This window comes from Perca flavescens, chromosome 11 (assembly GCF_004354835.1).
Source record: "Perca flavescens isolate YP-PL-M2 chromosome 11, PFLA_1.0, whole genome shotgun sequence".
Taxonomy (NCBI): Eukaryota; Metazoa; Chordata; class Actinopteri; order Perciformes; family Percidae; genus Perca; species Perca flavescens.
Window position 1 is genome coordinate 22026806 of NC_041341.1, and position 20712 is coordinate 22047517.

Genomic DNA, 20712 nt, shown 5'->3' on the forward strand with positions numbered 1-20712 from the left:
AGGAACTTTCCATTGAGACATAACACATATGACTAAAACAGCTACGCATCAGTGTGGGTTGGTTAATCATTAGTAAAATACACACACAATACAACACTGTGCTTTGCCATCAAAACGTCTGGCCTTAATGGAAGCAAATAAGCAAAAGCAACAAAAAAAAATCATCATATTAATAGTGCCTGAAAATTCTGACCATTAAGCCATCTCTTAAATGTCCCAGTCTATTAACCTCTATTGTAATTTCCCTTGCCACTTAAACATTATTAACCAGAACTAAAAGATGGTCCACATATTACTTAAGTGCAACTACAACTGAAAACAGTGATGCATGAATGAATGTTACAAGACACACACATAACACTTTAAACCACATTACTATGACTTATTTTGTATGTAAAAATGCAAATGCCTTCTTTGGATATTGTACGTGGTATTGAGCGGTACAAATGAACCTGACATGTCTGAGCCCCAGCAGACAGGACAGAATGTGTGGTCACTGAAGTGTGATGATCAAGCAGCCTTGTGTCTTAGCTGATGAAATGGGAATGAGTTCCCAGAACTTAGCAGCGCAGCACTTCACTGAGCAAACAGCACTCCACTATTACGCACATTTAACAAACACATGCACATTTTATCACTGATAAACATAGGCTTCATATTTTTCCTAAAAAGTCAGTTGTTGATATATTTTAATTTGAGCTTAACATAAAAGTGATTTGAGGCCAATTAGTCATGACAAATTCCTACACGTTTAAATTAAACCACGCTTTTGATAAGCTACGATAACACTGGAACAATTCTGTCCACTTCTAAATAACAGGACAGGAGGGGGACATTTTTAGATTTACAGTCCATCATATTTGAGCACACTGGGATGCTCCATCACTATGCCATAAGGTTACACTATGGAATATGGTCACTGCTGTGAAGGATGAAAAACGCCATGTGTGATCTACGTGTGTGTGTGTGTGTGTGTGTGTGTGTGTGTGTGTGTGTGTGTGTGTGTGTGTGTGTGTGTGTGTGTGTGTGTGTGTGTGTGTGTGTGTGTGTGTGTGTGTGCATCTTCTCACTACCTGCTGCTACAAGCGCCTGGCGACTCCGCCCCGAGTCTGCATCTTTCCAGCTGATTGGCCACAATCTGCCTCTCCACTTCCAGCTCCCTGGTTAGCCGCTCAAACTGGAGCTCCTGCACATAAACACAACAAAAAAAAGACAAGGGGCAGGAAGTCAGAATACATTCTTATCAGAGAGAGCTTTACGTACTTCTATATGACAAATGTGAAGTCAACACTAGGGAATCAAATTGACAGTCTTGCTCCAACACAACAGTTTTGTGCTTCATCAAGGCATGTAGGTGACACAAAATAGAAGCTTAAGACACTGCAAACAATAACCTAATTCCAAATATAAATGTTAGCTCACAAGTAGCTTAAATAATAGAGACTATGTACATCCCCATCCAACCACATAGGCTATATGGTACTGCCATTTCTCCAGCCCACACAGAGAGATAAGCACCACTTCAGTGGGTGATATTTAGCCTTGGTGGCACTGTTCCTATGGGTGTCGAGTAGAATTCAGGATTTGACTAATTATTTAGCCTGAGCAGGGCTATCACTTGCACAGCTCTCTAGCTCCAAGCACTACATCATGGCACTCATAAGAAACACAGAGGGTCTTTTGTACACAGAAGGATTGCACAGTGCGCACACACGCACATGCACGCACGCACGCACAAACTCACACACACACACACACACACACACACACACACACACACACACACACACCTAGAAATATCCTTTTACTCACCCACACCTCTAACATGGCAGTGTAAAGACTATCTGAACTCTAGCACCAACACTCATGTTTTCCCTGCAAAAAGGCCTCACTCACCATAATTCTATGTACATATGGCAGGATCCTTGTCCTGCCATCCTTAGTTGTCCCATGTAATGACCATTACCATGGTCAATTACATTCACCGCCAGCTGCATTCCGACACGCACACAAACCCAGACAGACTCAAACCGAATCTCTGCTTCTTTTGTGACATGTCTGAGGATGTTTTGTCACTCTACAACACTAAGACCAGCCTATTTTTCACACCTACTCTCCAATGCTCCCTGAGGGTGAACTGAAATTTCCCTTCACTTTATTGTAGACATGCTCTACTTCCCCCTCCCCCAAACTACTGCTTTATAACCTCCACTGCTCTCCTCTACCTCAGTTGTAGATATGTGAAGCTTAACTGCAGTGAGAGGGAAAACGGCTATTTCCTTAATAACATTTTTTTCACATGGCTGAGATACAAGTACAGTGCCATGAGCAACCCTGATTACATCTTGTGCTGCGCATACGGAAAATAGATAAGATAGACCTTTATTCATACCCAAGAACATTTTTGTGACCAAGATGATTGATAGTGATGGATATAAATGGACATACATAGTATAAATAAACTAAAAAGGACAGCATGTCATGGAAGACGTTACTGTGACCTTCATGACGTGGTGGAGGTGTGTTGGTTTGCACAAAACACAGTTAAAGCCTACAGCTCACAGTTAGTGGCTTTATACTCTGGTAACATTCCCCTTTTGCAATATTCAAATCCACTGACATTATAGCTCACAATTTGTCAACATCTTTATGTGCAGACCAATTTTTTACTGAACAATAGTGCAGCTAACAAAGCACCACTGATCTTCATTACAAATAAAATGCGTTTTATGTAGCTGCTTCGTAAAAGCTTTGCGGAGGTTCCTGGTGGAAAGCTTTTAATGTGAAACAGCAGCATGAAATGTTGAGTTTGCCTTAGCTGTACACGTAGTAGTACACATTTATAAGTATCTATGCCGGGGAAGACCATTAGTTAGTAATGGTTCTGGCCAATGTGGCTGAAACAATGTGCCATGCCCTAAAAATATACTGTAAATATTTGTCAAACCAAACAGTTAAACAAATAAATAATTTGAACAACTATTTATGTCATTGACATTATTTTTTGGATAAACATTCACATATTGCTTTATGTTTGGCTACACATAACTTAATTCCTCAAATTTAATGGACCTTTGAGATGGCACTTGCTGTTGGAGAAACACTTGAGTGGCTCAGTATGAATAATCAAAATACTTATATGTATTTCTACCTTACATATGTGCAGATTGTCAAAAGCAGAAGGGCATATTCAGTTCATAGGCTGCTTTTGACACAGCATTCATTTTAAGAAATTGGCTGTCATGAGTTTGTTTTTTTTAATCAAGAAATCTTGAGATCTGAACTCTTGGCCTTGCACACACTGCTCATAGAAACAGAACCTGAATGTCACAAACAATATGGACTATTCTCTCACTAAGCCCCAGGACTGAACCTTACTAAGTGACGCACAATGTGGCAGTGCTAGTCGGAAGATTGTTTCCCATAAGAGACACAAAAAAATATTGAACTTTGTGACACCATTTCTGCACGCACGCAGGCACGCACGCACTCATCCCCAAACAAACGTCCAGACATAAAACTAAAACATAGAATTCATCTTCCATATGTAAAGCTTATTGAGTTACAGTATGCGTGTCACGTATGAATATGTAACAGATGCTTATGGAAAAATAAGACAGACATAACGTTTTTGTTAACTATCTAAATGAAGACGAAGATTTCCTGCTCTTTTGCAAATGTCACTATTCTTGGCCCGCCATTTCTGCGCCTTCATTCCTTTAAGCTCATAATCCAATTGTTTTGTTTGGCAGTGTGTCAACTTGTCAAGTCCGGCAAGTTCATCTCAGGCAGTGCTTCTCATTACAAAGTGGTACATGCAAGGCACAAGAGAAATAAACAGCTATGCCTTTCTTAATACTTCACATAAAGAGTGGCTGGCCTGTGGCCTGTGATGTTGATCAAGCACAGCAGAGAGAGACATCTGTTGCAACCATAAGGCACTAAGGTCTCTGTCACTACTGATATTCAGAGTTGCTCCAGGCATCCTGCCTGCATGCCCGGCCCAACCCTGCTGTTTTCTTACTATGGAGAGGCATGAAGAAAGTCCAAGGCTTCCTGCTCCATCCTCCTGGGGTCTCATTTATAAACGTGGTGTACGCACAAAACGGAGCTGAAAATGTGCGTACGCCACTTCCCATCCACATTACCATGAAGATTAAATCCGGCAGTGCTATTTGCGCTTGTACTGAGTGATACTTGTTCCATAAACACCTTATAAAATCCAACTGAAATCTTTAATAAAACTTTTTTATAAATTTTTTAAAATCGGCACTGTCAGGAGGAGACGGCCCGACTGCATGAAATACAGGATAACATCAAATACCATTAGATAACGGCAGAACACTAAATATCTGTCTTTAAAACTGTAAATATATCCTCAAATGTCAAAGTCTGAAAATACAGGCGTTAAGCTCTCGCGCAATGGTTACCCTTAATGTCTGCGTTATCAGTCTGAAACCGGCATGAAGAAAAGTGTGTTTGCCTATTAGACTTTCATCTTCAAATTGTTTCTGGGGGTGGGGAATACCACTAGTTGATGCTGTGATTTTGGCAAGGTGTTAACAATCACAATATGTTGTAAACATATAAATACTTCGGTGAACCCGTGCGTAACGCTGCATGATGGCACTGCTGGCCCTGCAGGAGGACTACACCAATGGAAGAATCAGAAGAAAAAAGAGACTTCAGGGACCATGACGATGACTGACTAATATGCTGATTTAAATTCCCTAAAGCTGAGCTCTTGAATTTATGTACTGAATTGGGTCCAGTAGAGAGGGCAACGCGCCGGAACAGTGCCATCCTGGTCCAAATACAGGTCCTCGCCACTCTGGGGGAAACCGGCTGTTTCCAGAGGGAAAGGTCAGACATTTTTATATAAATATTATAAATATCTTCAACTTTATCATTAAGGCTTGTTTGTATATAATATTTAGTTCTGTTAAATCTTATCATATAGGTCTGGTGCATCAAAGCGGTCCCCCTTTTTGGTGTACGCCATTTTTGGCTTTTGGCCGTAAGTACACTTTTAGTAAGGATTTTATACACAGTTTTATAAATGAGACCCCAGGTCTTTTCTATCCCGTGACAATTTGGCTGCAGCCCTGTTCTCGTTTTGCTATATACTGTTATGTATATTTAGATCGTTGTTTCCATTAAATAGCTTTTTTATTTTTTATTATTGGACCACAATTTCCTTCGGTGAGGATGGCTAACACGTTTGAGAAGCAATAGAGTGGCAAGGGTCAGGAGGCCTACTCTGTGATCTTGTAGCCACCCTTTCTGTCATGCTGAGTTTACTGGCCTCTCAGGTGGCATTGAGGATTACTGCTATGCCTCTTTACTATCACATCCTAAGGGTTTCCTTAGAAAAAAAGGTTTTTAAGCTTCTTCTTCTCTCACACACATTTCAATAGACTTTTTATTCTCAACGACTCATTGAGACTATTACGAAGATATAGCTAATATCTATAATTAGCTTTTGATAGCACAGAGCCATGTGCCAAAATGGACCCTGGATGGAAAAAAACAGGGACAAGGATCACACTCATAAGTGGGGCTCATACTAGCCATGGAGAGAGAGTACTCACTGCTCTGTGTAATTCATTTCACTTTCCATGCTTGGCCCCTACACAGAATGGGACACATCTATTCAGCATAACGATCCACGAAGTCAGACTGAGCACAGCAGTAATGACCATTAAGCAAGGCCTATGCTTATTTAACGGGTGTGGGCGCAGCCCTGCACAGTACCAGGCTTAGTGTGAAATGTAAGGACAGAGACAATGGGTGGCTGGCTTTTCTGTACCAACAAGGCCTCTAACGCCTTTATTTGCCATTACAATGAGCCTGTTGGGCCTGATCTGCCTGTAGTCGTAGAGCTGAATCAGATCCTGTCCCTTTGTGTCCTCAGATAGGCCCTAAAGAAACAGATGACACATGGCAGCAGACCACGCTACCAATATACAGTCTCCCTTGTCATCTTTATGGATGCTGACAATACACACCCATATGAAATGCCTGAAGTGGCTTCTGCCTGCTGCTGGTTCAGCACATAGACAATGGTGCAGCATAGATAAGAGAGGGAGCTTATGCACACACAAACCCCAGATGTCATACATAGGGATGTCCTTTTTTTAAAAATATTGAATATTTGCCGATACCGAGTCCCGATCCGATACTTATAGTTAACAGATAGACGTGTTTTTTTTGACACAACTTGTGTTTAATAGTCCATCTTTGATTTTCTTATTGTGTTTACCGATGTCGGCTCCAGGGAATAATGGCCTGAAAGCGTGGTTTCCTGGCGGAATCAGGGAAGAAGTTTGAAGAATTGGAGTAAAAAAAAAAAAAAAAAAAAAAAAAAAAAAAAAAAAAAAAAAAAAAAAGGGTGACTTAAACAGACTTTTTTACTTGTTGCCGAGGGCTGGCAAGCTACGAGACACTCTGAAAAGTCTCTCCGCACTGCACACGATTCAAACACAAAATAATTGGTCAACCAGCACACTCTTGAATTGTTGTTTCCCTCAAAAATTCAATTGGACAACCAAAGGAAATGTCAACATGTGTTAGCATGTACTGTACCCTGCTTTATACCTTGGCGTGCATTTCCGCTTACAACTTTAAATTCTGGGGAACGTGACTACATTATTCAATATATTTTAATGCATTTCTAATGCTTTGGTGGGCAGGTTTGGGTGCATGAATGTAAAGATTGATTTTGGAAGATCTTACTCTCTTAAGTCAAAAGGAAATCTTAGGATTGGAATTGCATTCTGCTACAACTTCATCTTTAAGTGATATTCAAGAAAAAAATGTTGAGACTCGAAAGGTGGTTTCTAAATTAAAGTAGTTCTTTCCCTTATAGAAAAGAGTGAGCATGGGTAGCTTAAACTTATGGCAAAATTTTTTTTTTTAAACATCTACACCTCGTACCAAATCGCTCCACTTGATTACTGCTGTCTATTTGAATGTTCCAACCACATATAACACACACAGTATTCATTTGTATCTAGTGAGGTTGCTAAGTTACATTTACGATTTGTAATACCACCTCTCTTACTGCCATGCCTGGACAGAAATGCATGTCCATGTCATACGAGAGTCACCATGCATACAACCTAGTCACTGGACAGATGCATCATTTCACCTTCAACATCATACATACCTCGTATGATGAATAAGGGTGTGATGCTGTGCTATTAATGTGTAAAATTGTGCTTGAATATTCGTGGTAACTCAGTTTTATGTGACAGATTAATAATTGTGAGCAAAACATCAGAGGGATCTCTGCCTAATCTTTGGTAGTTAGTGTCCAAATCCCACTTTTAATTAAGACTTGAGATCATATCCTTTGTAGTTCTGGTTAGCTCGAGTGCCGCCCATGTGAGTCCGTAGTAAAGTGTGTTTTTGTAGTGCTGTGGTTTGGGCCTGGGCCTGGAAAGATAGGGCTGCATGCTCATTTCTAATGTACGGATGCGTTTTGCCTGACTACAGTGCGGATGGCTTTCCCTCTTAACCAAAGATGAGAATCTACCAGAAACATATTTGTTCATTAAATGGCAATGAGGCTTGACAGCTCTGCATCCTCGCTGCAGTGTGGCAGACCCATTCCAACGACAGCCCGACGCTGCTTCGCAGTGGGAGAATGACAGCAGAGGTTAAAGGATTTTTACAGCAGCAGGGACAGAAAAGCAGGCCAGAGGTGTGAGCGAAGAGAACAGGCCGCTGTGTGACCAGACCTGAAGGAACCATGCAGAGCAATTACTTGCAAAAACTGACACAAAGTCACCTTGTTAAAAAGGTTTGATGGAACTGGCTGCAGCATCATGCCACCACAGAAGCATTACAATAACCACATTGGAAAGAAAGGCATTTAAAATACTGTAAAGTGGCTTGCTGAGGTAAGAGAGTATACAGCTGCAGGCATCGCTATAGGTGAATCAGAGGGAGAAAATTGCTTTGCCGCCCACAGCTGCACCAGAGCTTTTATACTGTATAAGCTGATAATCTGACAAGAGGCCACAAACAAAAATGTGGAACATTATTCACTTTCAGATAATGGAAAAGCAAGTTTACAATAGAACATCATTTCTGCCAGGATTTCTAATGCGGCATTACAAGCATTTACGGTGGGAAACTGGCAGGGCAGCTAAAATAGTTCTTTAAGTTCTTCTATTGAAAGTTAATTGGCATATTGCGGTTGTCGCAGTATGCCACAACAAGGTCAAAGCACGAAAAATACTGATGCAAAAGTTGGGTTCTTATAAAATGTGGTTTTCTGGTGCAGATAGGATTTGTTATTGGCCCCCCTTATGTCCGATCATGGGTCACACCATGGTGAACTCCATGTTGTACCATTATACTTTGGCTGCTTATGATTCTGTGCTCACCAAAATACTAGGGCTGGACCCGAATATTCGAATATTCGTTTGGTGGGTTGGTATTCGAATTGAAAATTTGACATTCGAATATTCTTTTTTGTTTGTTTTTTATTTTGGTTTATTTATTTTCTGCATTTATCTCTCGTTCACACTCCAGTCCAGCCAATAAACTACAAAGAAGAAGAAGAAGATACTGTCGGTACACGATGACGCCCACTGAGCAGAGAAGCTAGCGGCGATAACAAGTGCGGAAATGGAAAACGTTCGTTTTGCTTTTTTTCCGTTGTGATTCGGCCAGAAACTTCAATATTGTGAGGCGAAGAGATCGTTTTGGAATATAAAGCTTGGATATTACATTTCCTTGGACTCTTGGGGATTTATGAAAATCAAGTTTTGGTCAAAATACCACTTTGTTTTTGAAAGGACAACGACAACAGGTATGCATGCACTCTCGGCTGCGCAGATTACGGCTAAATTGTTTTATTTTCTTTTACTTTGTAACAGTTGTGTACATGGCTGTATATTTTAAAGATTTAATGCTTTAAAGTTATAAAAACGCTCATGAGTGGAAGTTTTATCGAGGTTACAGCGATGCCCCCAGTCACAAAGTGTCCCGTTGACGAGACGGTGATCCTTGAGAGGTTAAAAGTTTATTATTCTGAACGCGTCTGGCCTGTCTATCTATATTGCACCAAATACGACACTGCACTCCCTTGTGAAGTTGTTTGGATGAAAGGTTCTCAAAATAATTAAAATGCAAACAAACAGACAGACACAGAGATTCCTGCCTTTATTAGAGATAATAATATGTTCAGCCCCCTCTCTCCGAAGCTTCGAATATTCGATGCTCATTACTACCGAAGCTTCGAAGCTCAAAAAATGGTATTCGGACCAGCCCTACAAAATACAGTATAATCCATTTCTCCTTGGCTGAATGTATTTGTCCTCCATGAAAATCCATTTCCCAGTAGTTTTTTTACATTTTTTTTTTTAAAGAAATTCTATGTACAGACAATTAATAAGCTAAAAAATACATACAACAAACTGATGTCAAGTGGTAGGTCAAAACATTTTTTTATTTTAAGGATGATCTCCGACCCCAGCTTTAAGCGTTCCACGCAAGAGCATTAACAGGACAATTGAGAAATGATGTGGAGAAGTCAGATTACTTGGTGGAAGACATGCATTGTGTCAAGATGTTAGTTGCTGCACCCTATTAGAAAAGCACTACAACTATAACAGTGTTCCCCAAACCTCATCACTCCAAAAATAATTTTATGGTGGTGGCATTTCAGATAAAACATGCTGCCGACACAGATGAGTAAGACCCCTGAGAACATTGTTTTCCGGACATAAAAAGGAAGTTACAATTTGGGTTGATAATTAAAATGCCATTATAGAAACTGTCATTTGTGTGGTGAATGCTATTAAAAGGAGCTGTCATGTGCATTGGCAAGTGCAGCAGCAAGCACTTGCCACACAAGAGATTGACAACAATAGAAAGACTGTCAATAACAGACATAGAGGACAGACTGGAAGAGGGGGAGAGTGAAAGAAACATTGTGTCAGTGCTCGACAGATGTTAACAATAATCTTAAAATTTGTCAATTTTCTCCATGCATTTGGTTATCCGTTTTGGTAGTCTTGGCAGCATGGCTAATCAGTGTTCTCTTTTTTTTTAAGATTATTTTTGGGAGTATTCCCTTTATTATAGTGACAGTTGATAGGCATGAAAGGCAGCAAAGGGCCGCAGGTCGGATTCGAACCTGAGCCGCTGCAGGACTCAGTGTTCTCTAACCATAAATCACCAAAGTAAATGCCTTTTGCATTTCTGCCTCATTAGCATTCACAGCGTGACAATCTAAAATTACTATCACAATTTATGCAGCATTACTAGTGGAACCAGCAATACGTGGAATAATGTAAAATTAATTTTAAAGTTCTGTTAAGCAGTGGACACAATTTCTCCTCTTAAAAATAATTTGACTTCCATATTAAACCTTCAAATGCATGTAACAACTGATTATTGTGTTGGGCCAGGTCTGCCACATTATGTTAGAAAAGGCTTCTAAAGACTGTGCTTCTAATCTAACAGCATTATCTTATCATGGGTGCTTATAGCACATGTGTAAAAAGCCTGGATTCAAAAAGCAGGACTTACAGTTGAAATTACGAATGTCTTTCCCTACATTTTAAAATCCAATATTTGTTTCCTTCATCCACCAGGTACTTTGCGCTATACATGCTTTTGTTTTGTGCAGCTACAAGCTGTTGAACCTCAACAAAAGCTCTTATGTGATGCTGTTGATAATAATGCCACAAGGCTTAGTGGCAGTAAATGAGAGGAACTCACAAAAGGCAATCTGTATCTCCTCCACTGGAACAAAAACCCAAAATGCTGCAGCAGTGCAATCACAGAGCCAGTGCAATTCATGTAGACCTGTGAACGTACAATTCCACTGAGAGATCAATAGCGTTGTGTCAGACAAAAAAGAACATTGCTCCGGGCCAAAATGAGGAGAGTAAGCAATCTAGGGACTGTCAATCTGGAGGTTGCTGTAGTGAACAAAGACTGCAGTGACTTGTGCAATTACCTCAGGATCAGTCATTTAGAGAAACTCATCCGAGAGATGTTTGGGCAGAGGATGAAACGGAGTCATAAACTTCATTGGTGATTCACCCAGTGAACTTCCTAAATTTCCTCAGTGGACGCATGCCATTCCAAGGACAGCCCAGCAGCATTTACTGTGCTTCCACCTTTGTGAGTACAACTCCTGCTCCCCAGTGGCCGGGTCCTCTGTGTGCGCAGTTGACTGTGGCAATGATTATAGTGATAATGATGATGATGACAGTGACTGTGATGAGTATTAACAGACTAGTTGGGGGGAGATCTCCCAGGGCTGGGTTCAAAATGACAGCACTGTGGCAGGCCAGACGTACACACCACTCCTTTGACATCATGTCACATTGGGAGCAGATTAACTCCTCTCCACCTTCTTTTCTGTTTTCCTCTGCATTGACAGCCTCCTGCCGAAGTGCTTTGGAGACCCATTCACAGGTGACAGCTTCTCTGACTCTGCCTCTCTCAATCATGCTCACACTCTCACATTTGTCCTTTTACCTTCACTCACTCCCATCTGCGCCCTCCCTCTGTATCTGAGTGTTTTGTCTGTCCTCCATCTCCATAGATATCTGAGCACCCTCCTTCACCTGTATCCCTCCCCTCTGAATCGGTCTCACTCTTTCCCTCTTATACTTGTTCTGCTCCCCCGTGGGGTAATTGCCCAGAGCCAGGCTTCCATTTTAATGACTATAATCGAGGCCAGAATTCGTATGCCTCTAGATTTCTCCTTGCCTGCGTCATAGCAGCAGCACTATGGAGAGGAAGGCAGATAAGCCCCTGAGGAGTGGAGAAAATCACTAGTCGATTGTAATTAGAGTCCTTTTTTTCGCCTATGGAAGTGGAATAGGCACACACCTGCAGAGAGAATTTAACCTTTCTGCTGTGCGTATGGCATGGAATTGCATAAAGGCAATAACACTGCCTTGAAGCTTTGCCCCGACCCCATCTATTAACTCCTTAAGCTGGGTCATTTAGACAAAGATGACTTTGGCTTCATTAAAACGTGATAGAAGCTTGCATCGGTATCTCGAGTGGGTAATATTTCAGCCAGCTCATCAAGCCTTTAAGAGGGTGCTAGTATTGTAGCAGTCAAAGCAAGGTCAGCTCATGGGCTTTGCAAAGAGTCTGTCTGTGTGTGTCTGTGCCTGATTTGGATGAAAAAAAGGGGTCACAGAGTGTAACTCCAGTTTGCCAGGGAAAAGTAGGAGCCAGACAGATTTTTCATGTGTAATTGACTCCAAGAAAGTGGGAAAATTCCACTGTGGTGTTTTCTGGGAGGCAGTGTGTTGAAACACCACAGTGCGGCGCGCCTAAGAGGCCCTTTTTGCATACGTCCTTTTTACATATAGGCATGCCCAGGCACAGCTAATAACAGCATTACTCTGAGGGCAAAGCCTCATAATGGGGGAGGAAGAGGAGCACACCAAAACACAGCGTTTCCAAGGGCAACAAACCGCAATCTTGATACTAGAAATTATCTGCTCAACAGCCCTTTAGATTGCAAGGGCTAATTTGACCACAGCATTTCGTTTATGTTTGAGGGAAAATCTCTCCACAACAAAATAAAAAGGATAAACCACTAAAATAACAGGGAGTTCACTTTGACAAAACACTGAACCTTTTTAACAGCGAAACACACAAAATGTGGCAAGTGTGCGGCTGATGAATGCTGACAAGAAAAACAAAACTCCTTTTGTCACTGTGGGTGACGCCTGAAGTGCTGCTGATTAGGGCTGCACAATTAATCGAATTTTAATCACGATCACGATTTTGGCTTCCCACGATCAAATTTGCGTGATCGAGCGATATTTAAAATGCGTCACAGAACGCTCATTATCAAAGTTTTTGCAAAGCCACTCTAGCGCTCCATAAACCACTGTCTGATCACGTGCCTCTGTGAGCCAATCAGAGTTGTTCCCTGCAACGCGCAGCTTAGTTTCTAGATGTGGACCGTCACAGAGGACAGAGGAGTAACGGGAGGAAAATTCCACAACAGGTAGCAGTCGGTCATTATAAGCCGGTCACAGTGTTTACCAGTTTACCAGTAAACGCAACATTATGTCCCGTATGTTTTGTTTTTCAGACAACAGCAGTGACTATAGTGCCAGTTTGTGTCTGTTAGCTCATAGCTTTAGCAGCAGACTGTTGGACGTCCCGTTGTTGGAAATACATTCACACTACACCGTTTAGCTGTCAGCTTTTTAGCTGTGTTTAATCCAGTTACTACTGTGGCTAACAGTAGTCTAACGTTACCTGCTGTGTAACGTGTTATTAGTCTTTACTGTAGCTAACGGGAGGCTAACGCTACCTGCTGTGTAACGTGTTATAGCGTGACATGCAGCAATGTTTATGTTGCCCCTACGTGGGTTTCGTAGCATCAGAGCGCAACGCAGACATGTAAGTGGCAGTGTAATGAGCCAATGAAATCCGTGTTGCTATTTCGTCAGGTAGATACCATACGGCAAACCTGCATGTATGGAAAGCAGTCGCACAACAGCTGAAATGGCATACTCCTTCACAGTATCCTTCAATAAAAGGAGGAATGTAGCACAATATGGATGTAAAAGCAGTTATAATTGGCCTATGTGACAATAAAATTTGTTTTGGTTAAATCAACAAATAATTGTGATAATTAATCGTGATCTCAATATTGATCAAAATAATCGGGATTATCATTTTGGCCATAATCATGCAGCCCTACTGCTGATACTGGCCATTAGCCAGCAGGTAAAAAAATAAACTGTCCATCTCTGACATTAGCACAAAAACTTGCTGAGGGATACTGCTTTAAATGTTGAGTCCTTTATGGCTACAAATGTTTCTGCAATAAGCCTTGGCATTTCAACGGTGGGTGCCACAGGCTCCCTCAATAACCCACCGAATGGCTCCTGTATACTTGTTTAAAAATCAAATTTGGCTTGTTCTCAAAAGTCTTTTGAATATGGTGCTGGGTGCAAGTGCCTGGATACAACATCATCCATATGCTACTGTATGCTGGATGGAAATGCCAGAAATACATTAACAAATAAATATTATTCTCTTAGCAATAATAATGTATTTTCTTCATGGTAGATAGTTCTTGCCTATGAGGGAAGTTAAACTTTCCTTTTGTGATTTGCAAACAAAGAGACTGCACCACTGCCACATGCTGATCTCTTGTACCAAGAACCATCTCTGGTTGAAATGTGCCCTGTGGGTTTTCTTCTTCTTGTAAACAAACAAAAGTTAAGTTTACCTAATGCATAGTGTGTATCTTTGAGGCCTGACAAACGTGTTGAATGCATTTCCTTCCTACATTTGCAAGGCCAGTTTTTATAAATAATTTTAATTTTGCATTGTCAACATCCATGTGTGCAAGCTTTCAGTATCTCAGTATATTCTTTGGCCTTGTTTTTGCTGGTGCATTATTACGCTTATTTGTGCGTTATTCAGCTGAACAGTGGGAGAGCGGCAACACTATCTGTATCACGTAACCTGCGTGCCTGTGTTCATGGCCATGCATCATTGTGAGCGTACACACACACGCAAAACAGGGTAAGGCCTGTAGAAACATTGCTGCATTGCGCTAAGGAGTGGTAAAAAAAACAAAAAGAAAATAAACAGAGAACCTTCAATACCCCTATTTACTATAGCAACCAGGTAGGGCTTAGCCAAAAACAAGTTACTGACACTGACCTTATGACGTCATTATCGACCTTATTGAAGTCATGTTGGTTTGTTGGGTTGATTAAATACCTCAAACGGGCTATTATTTGTTGCCTACCCCTCTGACACAACTGAAAGTCCAACAAATCTTATGTAACCCTAACGTATCACCTTCAGCTAGTGTGTGATTGTGGCCGAGGTATCCGTTCATTTCAAAACACAGGAACCCGACAGTTTAAGTAAATGTGACATTTAATTGTAATATGGATTGGAGGTCATAACATATTCCCTACTCTCTCTTCCCAATATTTACATACTGTAACAGTGGTTTTTGGAATCACAGTTTGATTTTCATTTTGTTTTACCAACACATGGAAACTCACTTGAACTTTGTATATTATTTGGGTAGATATACATACCAATACCAGACCAATTACATTATCTCCAACATCATCTCTGTCAAAAACTAATTTCAACCCAAATACATTGCAGGGCGGCCTGTACGACATATTCTAAAGCCACAACATTTCATACCTGTCGACATTTATCTATGACCTTTGTTGATTTCAACTGATGCAAATGGTTGTGTTCTACTGTTGCAAAGTACTTCAACCAGACCAAAAAGAAAATGTCAAATGTAATATTTTACATCGTAAACATGGGTTCTTTTTTAACACTGAATATACTCAAGCACTCTAGAAAGGTGTCATAATCAGGCAATGAAGTGGTATTTTACATATGCATGTAAATACACACTGTGAATTTATTCAAACAGTAAACTGCTGATGGCCAAGTGGTTAATAGCCACTTGATTGATTGTGGCCATCAACACACCCTCGGAGAACGCTAGACTGAACCTACCTCCACTCTGTGCAAGGCAGACTGGATACAAGCATGAGCTAAAGGACTAAAATAAAAACTCTTAATGTAAGATGCTGTAGTATCCAGCTTTAAGAGTTCTTCAGCTATCTCCGACACTAAGGGCCGGGTCATTTCTAGTGTTGCACTTGGATGTTCTCATGAGAAAGAGGCTGAAATAGTTCTGGATTGAAAAAAAGAGAGCTTGGAAAGTTCAAACCCTGTTTACTTTCTCTAACCTTCTCTAATTTCCTTTTCATCCAATACCAATATTAATGCTAATGCAGATTCTAATATTTACCTATTCATTTCAATACCACAATGTGTCTAGTTTCCACCAGTGGAGGTTAAATGTTTTACTGCAGAACAAGATGCAGACATGTAAAAAAAACACTGATTCATTACCACCTGTTTTGCTTTATTAGTCAGCACTGCATTTTTTTCCCCAAAAGTCTGCAATCACTGAAGGAGAGGAGCATAAATGAATTAAACTCAAATGGTACACAATGTTACAAACTAAATCTTTGCTCTTGCAGTGTGTTTTACAGCAGACAGGTCCTTATACGACTCCTAGCTAACTGGAGGGATGAAACACTATTGTCATAGTGTATCAAAATATTAAAAATGAACAAGACATGCTTATTTAACTTGCTTATTAAAATTAATTCAAAGTCATTTCTTGGAGTTTGAACAGAGTTTAGCAAAATGGTAACACTTTTCACAGATAGTCAAAGAACCTCCTTTTTTTTCTTAAAAGTCATTTGTGTTGGCATTCTAAACTCCAGTGGAGTTATGAGGACTAAGGTTAACGGCTCCTCAGATCTCTGCAGGGTAAATCCAGACAGCTAGCTAGACTATGTGTCCAATGTGAGTTTTCTGTTGCATGTCCAAAACAACTTTTGAACGTGCAGACGTTCCACCGAAACAAGTTCCTTCCCGATGCTATTTTGCAGAGGCACCTTTGCTCTGTCCGGCGCTTAGCACCGCCCATGATGATTGTGATTGGTTTAAAGAAATGCCAATAAACCAGAGCACGTTTTTCTCCCATTCCGGAATGCTTTATAGACTATCCAGACCCTCGTCCGCAGCGCTGTGAAGGAAGGTCTGGCAATGCCACACTACTACCAACGTTCCATGATTGCTGGATATACCAACCAAACTTTTGTTTACTTCTCCTGGGGTTAACGAGCACATGCGGAAAGCCTACCGGAACATCGCAACTCTTGTGTAAGTTTGCCATACTAACTTTCACCACTAATTACTCATAACGTTAATACCTCCGTTAAAACAAGCAAATAATACGCCTATTTGAACCTGATGTGGCGATATATTACATATATTACTAGAATCATTATAAACTGCACCGCCGTCATTAAACGCTGACCGATATCAACATGCAATACTGTTGATGAAAAAGACGACGCTAAAATGTAGTTAAAACAAAAACTTACTTTATTCCACCTCCGCCTTTTCTCACATTGCCAGAGCCGGCTGAGTTTGTCTCTGTACTCTGGTTTTGGTGGTTGATTAACGCATATTTTTGTTTTGAACGGGCACTGTAGTAGTATTTTTAAGTCAGACTGGATGTTTCTCCCATCCCTCTCCTGGCTCAGATGATGCTAACAAAAAGTGAACAGAACAATGGGGATATAGGCGTCAGGCCGCCATTGTAAATAAGAATCTGTTCTTAATGACTTGCCTGTAAAAATAAAGGGGACATCAAAAATATAATATAAAAGAGCTGGCAATAGCACTGCCAGATCTCTTTAGTGTAATAAGAATATAATATCATAACAGTAAAAAAAAACAATAAAACTACACAATCTATATGCTGCAAAATGTATTTTGCTATAGGATTCTCATATGGAACTACCCACCCACCCCTGTTTTTTAAATATTCCAATAAATACCAAAGACATCTTGGATTTTTGGAATAATAAAAAACAATGTTACCACTTTATAATAAACACCATTAATAAAATGGTAAATTGATAGTTAAGTAAAACACAGTGACAAGACACATAAGGATGTTGTGGTTGCTGAATCGACACAAAAGCCTCCCACTGCCTCAATTATACTTAAGATTAAACAGATAAAAAAAAAACTAGGTCTTAGATAATCCTCGAAAGAACCCCTTAGGTTACATTAAATTGTAATAAGATAATAAATACTGAAGAGGGGACATTTGTAAAGTTAAGTTTTAATTTACAATACAGTTTTAGGTTTTTCTGATTGAGTCAGGCTTGAAAAATAGCATGTGTGGTTCTTCAAAGCAGGTTTTGCAGTGCAGCGAGAAAAACATGACATTTAAACACTCAAATGGGGTCTGTAATGAACCATTAAGGATGTGTCATCCCGATGGTGGATCAGTGCTATTTAAGAGGCACAGAGCAAAGGCAGGACTCTGATAACCAGCAACTGCAGCATTACAGACAAAAAAAGGGTAAGAGGGAAGACATAAGTCCGAGCAAATGTACACACACGGGGAATGCAATCACAATACGTTGGTGAATCTGTCCTTGTTTGGGCATCTCGGCAAAGCCTGTGCAGCTGTAAAAACAGCAGTGACAGAAAAAGAAGTTTGGAAAAAGAGACCAATATAAATGAAGGAAGACAAGGAGTGAAAAAGACAAGTGAAGGGGAGGGAAATCAGTCAATGGAAAGGCAGAAAAAAAAAGGACAAATAAAACAAAAGATAGTAAAGCCATAGAGTAAAAACTTACCAAACACCCAGTCATGCTAAGCCCCAGCCCTAACCGCGACCACAGCTACAGCACAGCAGACTTGCATGTTTACATCGACAGCGGGATCCCTCGAAGGTCTGCCTCTCAACAATCACAGGAAAACCTCACGCGAAAGCACAGAGGGGGAAAAAACACACTCCCACGAGCCTAGTCTCCTGACTAGCCTGACCTCCTCCATCTTTTCACTCTCACTCACCCTCTGATTTGCCTCTTCAACTCTGTTAAATACTGAGGAGAACGATCATTTTACAGTCTCGACTCTTTAGCAAGAATTCCCTCGGAGGCATTTCTTCAGTCAGTCACTCTAAAAGCCATGGCTCAGGCAGGCTACTTGCTCTTCCTGCCTGCCTGCATGGATATCTGCTCTAACCGGACGAGCCACTGAGGAATACTCTAGGGAAGGAAGTGACATCGACAGGTGCTCCCTCCTTCCTTCCTTCCTTACTCATGTAAACACTACCCACTTTCTTGCAGCAGGCCAAAATAGGACATCAAAGTGGATAACTCACAACTAAGTAGTCTCCATGTAATAAAATGTCAAGTTTTTTTTTTGTGATCTAATAGGACCGTGGGATATTTGAAATTAATTAAATGTGTTTGCTGCTATTTATTATCAAACTGTAGCTCAACTATAAGGTATTGAAAAAAATAGGTATAAAAGATTTCACATAGGGGAATTAACATAATTAATTATTAATTAATGAATCATTAACAAACTCTCTTTAGCCTAGTTTGCCCTGTGCTGGATTCCCAATACGGAGGGCTGGAGCAAAACCAGAGAGGAAAGGAGAGTGTGCATTTGTGTGTGCGCGTGTGCGTGTGCATGTGCGTGACGGTGTGTGTGCGTGCGTGCATGTAACAGAAGGCAGTGTGGATGAATCACAGAGAGACAGGCAGAGATGGAGTGAGTCAGGGGGCATGTCCCCGCATAGGCTCACAAACCCAGCTAGAGATGATCTTCCTGGTTGTCCATTGATGGAAGTCAGGCCATGACTGAAGGCAATAAACAGCCAAAAGCACCTAGTCAGTCATTCCACCTCCAGATAAAAACAAAGTAAAGCAAACAAAGTCCACTCCGACCACAGTTCTGCTTTAAACAAAAATCTTTCCATCATCCCACACGCAGCGAGATGACAACTTTCTACTTTGGACTCTGTGCCGCAGAGGTAAGTTGTATGATTACAGTGACAACAGGGTGTGAGACACAACTGCACAGTAACCAAATGTCCACATACATAGCCCAGTGGATTTCTTCTTAGTACAATGTGTGAGTCACCAGACAATTTAGCGTTCACTATGTCACTGTACATAAATGGTTCATAAAAGCTTTACCGTGCCGTAATATTAGAGATGGAACATGAATCAACGCGGTATGAACAGAAGCAACACGCTACCTGTTCTTTGACGGACGCCAGGATGTTGTTGGCGGTGTTGTCGGCATCCATGTTGCGGCGAGTTGAACTGTCGCGGATGGTCAGCAAAGCCCCTCCTCCGTCACTGGGCTCTGCTCAGGAGCTGGCATTCTTCCTGTGTGGACGGACACACACACACACACAAAAACAATCTGGTCACCACAGGCGCTCTTTTGAAAACAACAACACAATCTTGTCCACACATACCACACTGTGTGAATGCGTGTGCAAACACACTCCACTCATAAATACACACTTGAGTTAACCACTCCCTGATACACACAAGCGAGTGATGCTGAGAAGTGACTATCAATGGTTACACGCCACCACCAACAATACACACAAACACACACACCCACACATGCCATATGGCCCAAAGAGAAAAAGACTGTCAATGTTTCACGTCTGTGACAGTGCAAATCAATGCCATATGGCCTTGAGACAACACACAAGTTAAATGATGATCTGTGTATGTAATACAACACAAACAGAAGGATGGCCAGCGACTCTAGTGAAGCCACAAAACAATGTAAATTAAAATCCAAGCCAATGCAAAAGTGGCCCTTAAATACCAAGAACATGCGCGCTAAGGGGGTTGAAATGAATCATTGCATCGATGCACTGCGTACGGATGTCAATGATTCTGCCTCAATGGAGTGACAGACCATAATCAATTATGGCCTACTGAAGTTGTTTGTTGTTTTTCCCGGTGGCTGCTTTTTTGTTTTTGCCTTTTGTCTGCTGTCTGCTGTGTTTAGACTCCACTACATTCAGGAAGTGTCTTTTTTTCAAAGCAGATGCCAAAAAGGGGAGTTCATAATGTGACTGCTTGAATTTGTTGATGAAAACCTTGTGTAGCAATTTATAATAATATTGAGGAAGTGATGCATTGTGATATCGAATCGATTCAAATTGTTTATAGGATAAATCGTAATTAAATCAAATCGTGAGAGCAGTGAAGATTAACACCCCTAGCGCGCGCTAGAGTGCGGATCGGGGCGCATTTTCCTGTCCGAGCCCAGCAGTAAGCAGAGCAGTAACCGAAC

At 40.9% G+C, this 20712-nt stretch overlaps 1 protein-coding gene across 3 annotated transcripts in view; it reads right to left on the reverse strand.

Annotated features, from left to right (window-relative positions):
* Nucleotides 1-20712, reverse strand: part of pkp4 (plakophilin 4) — an 85901-nt gene that overhangs the window by 49200 nt on the left and 15989 nt on the right. For all 3 annotated transcript variants that reach the window (XM_028592063.1, XM_028592065.1, XM_028592064.1), the window contains exons 2-3: nucleotides 19649-19781; nucleotides 1074-1186 (exon numbers count right to left, since the gene is read on the reverse strand). In XM_028592063.1, the coding sequence (XP_028447864.1) occupies nucleotides 1074-1186; nucleotides 19649-19699 (164 nt within the window). In that variant the 5' untranslated portion in view covers nucleotides 19700-19781. The remainder of the gene's footprint in view (nucleotides 1-1073; nucleotides 1187-19648; nucleotides 19782-20712) is intronic.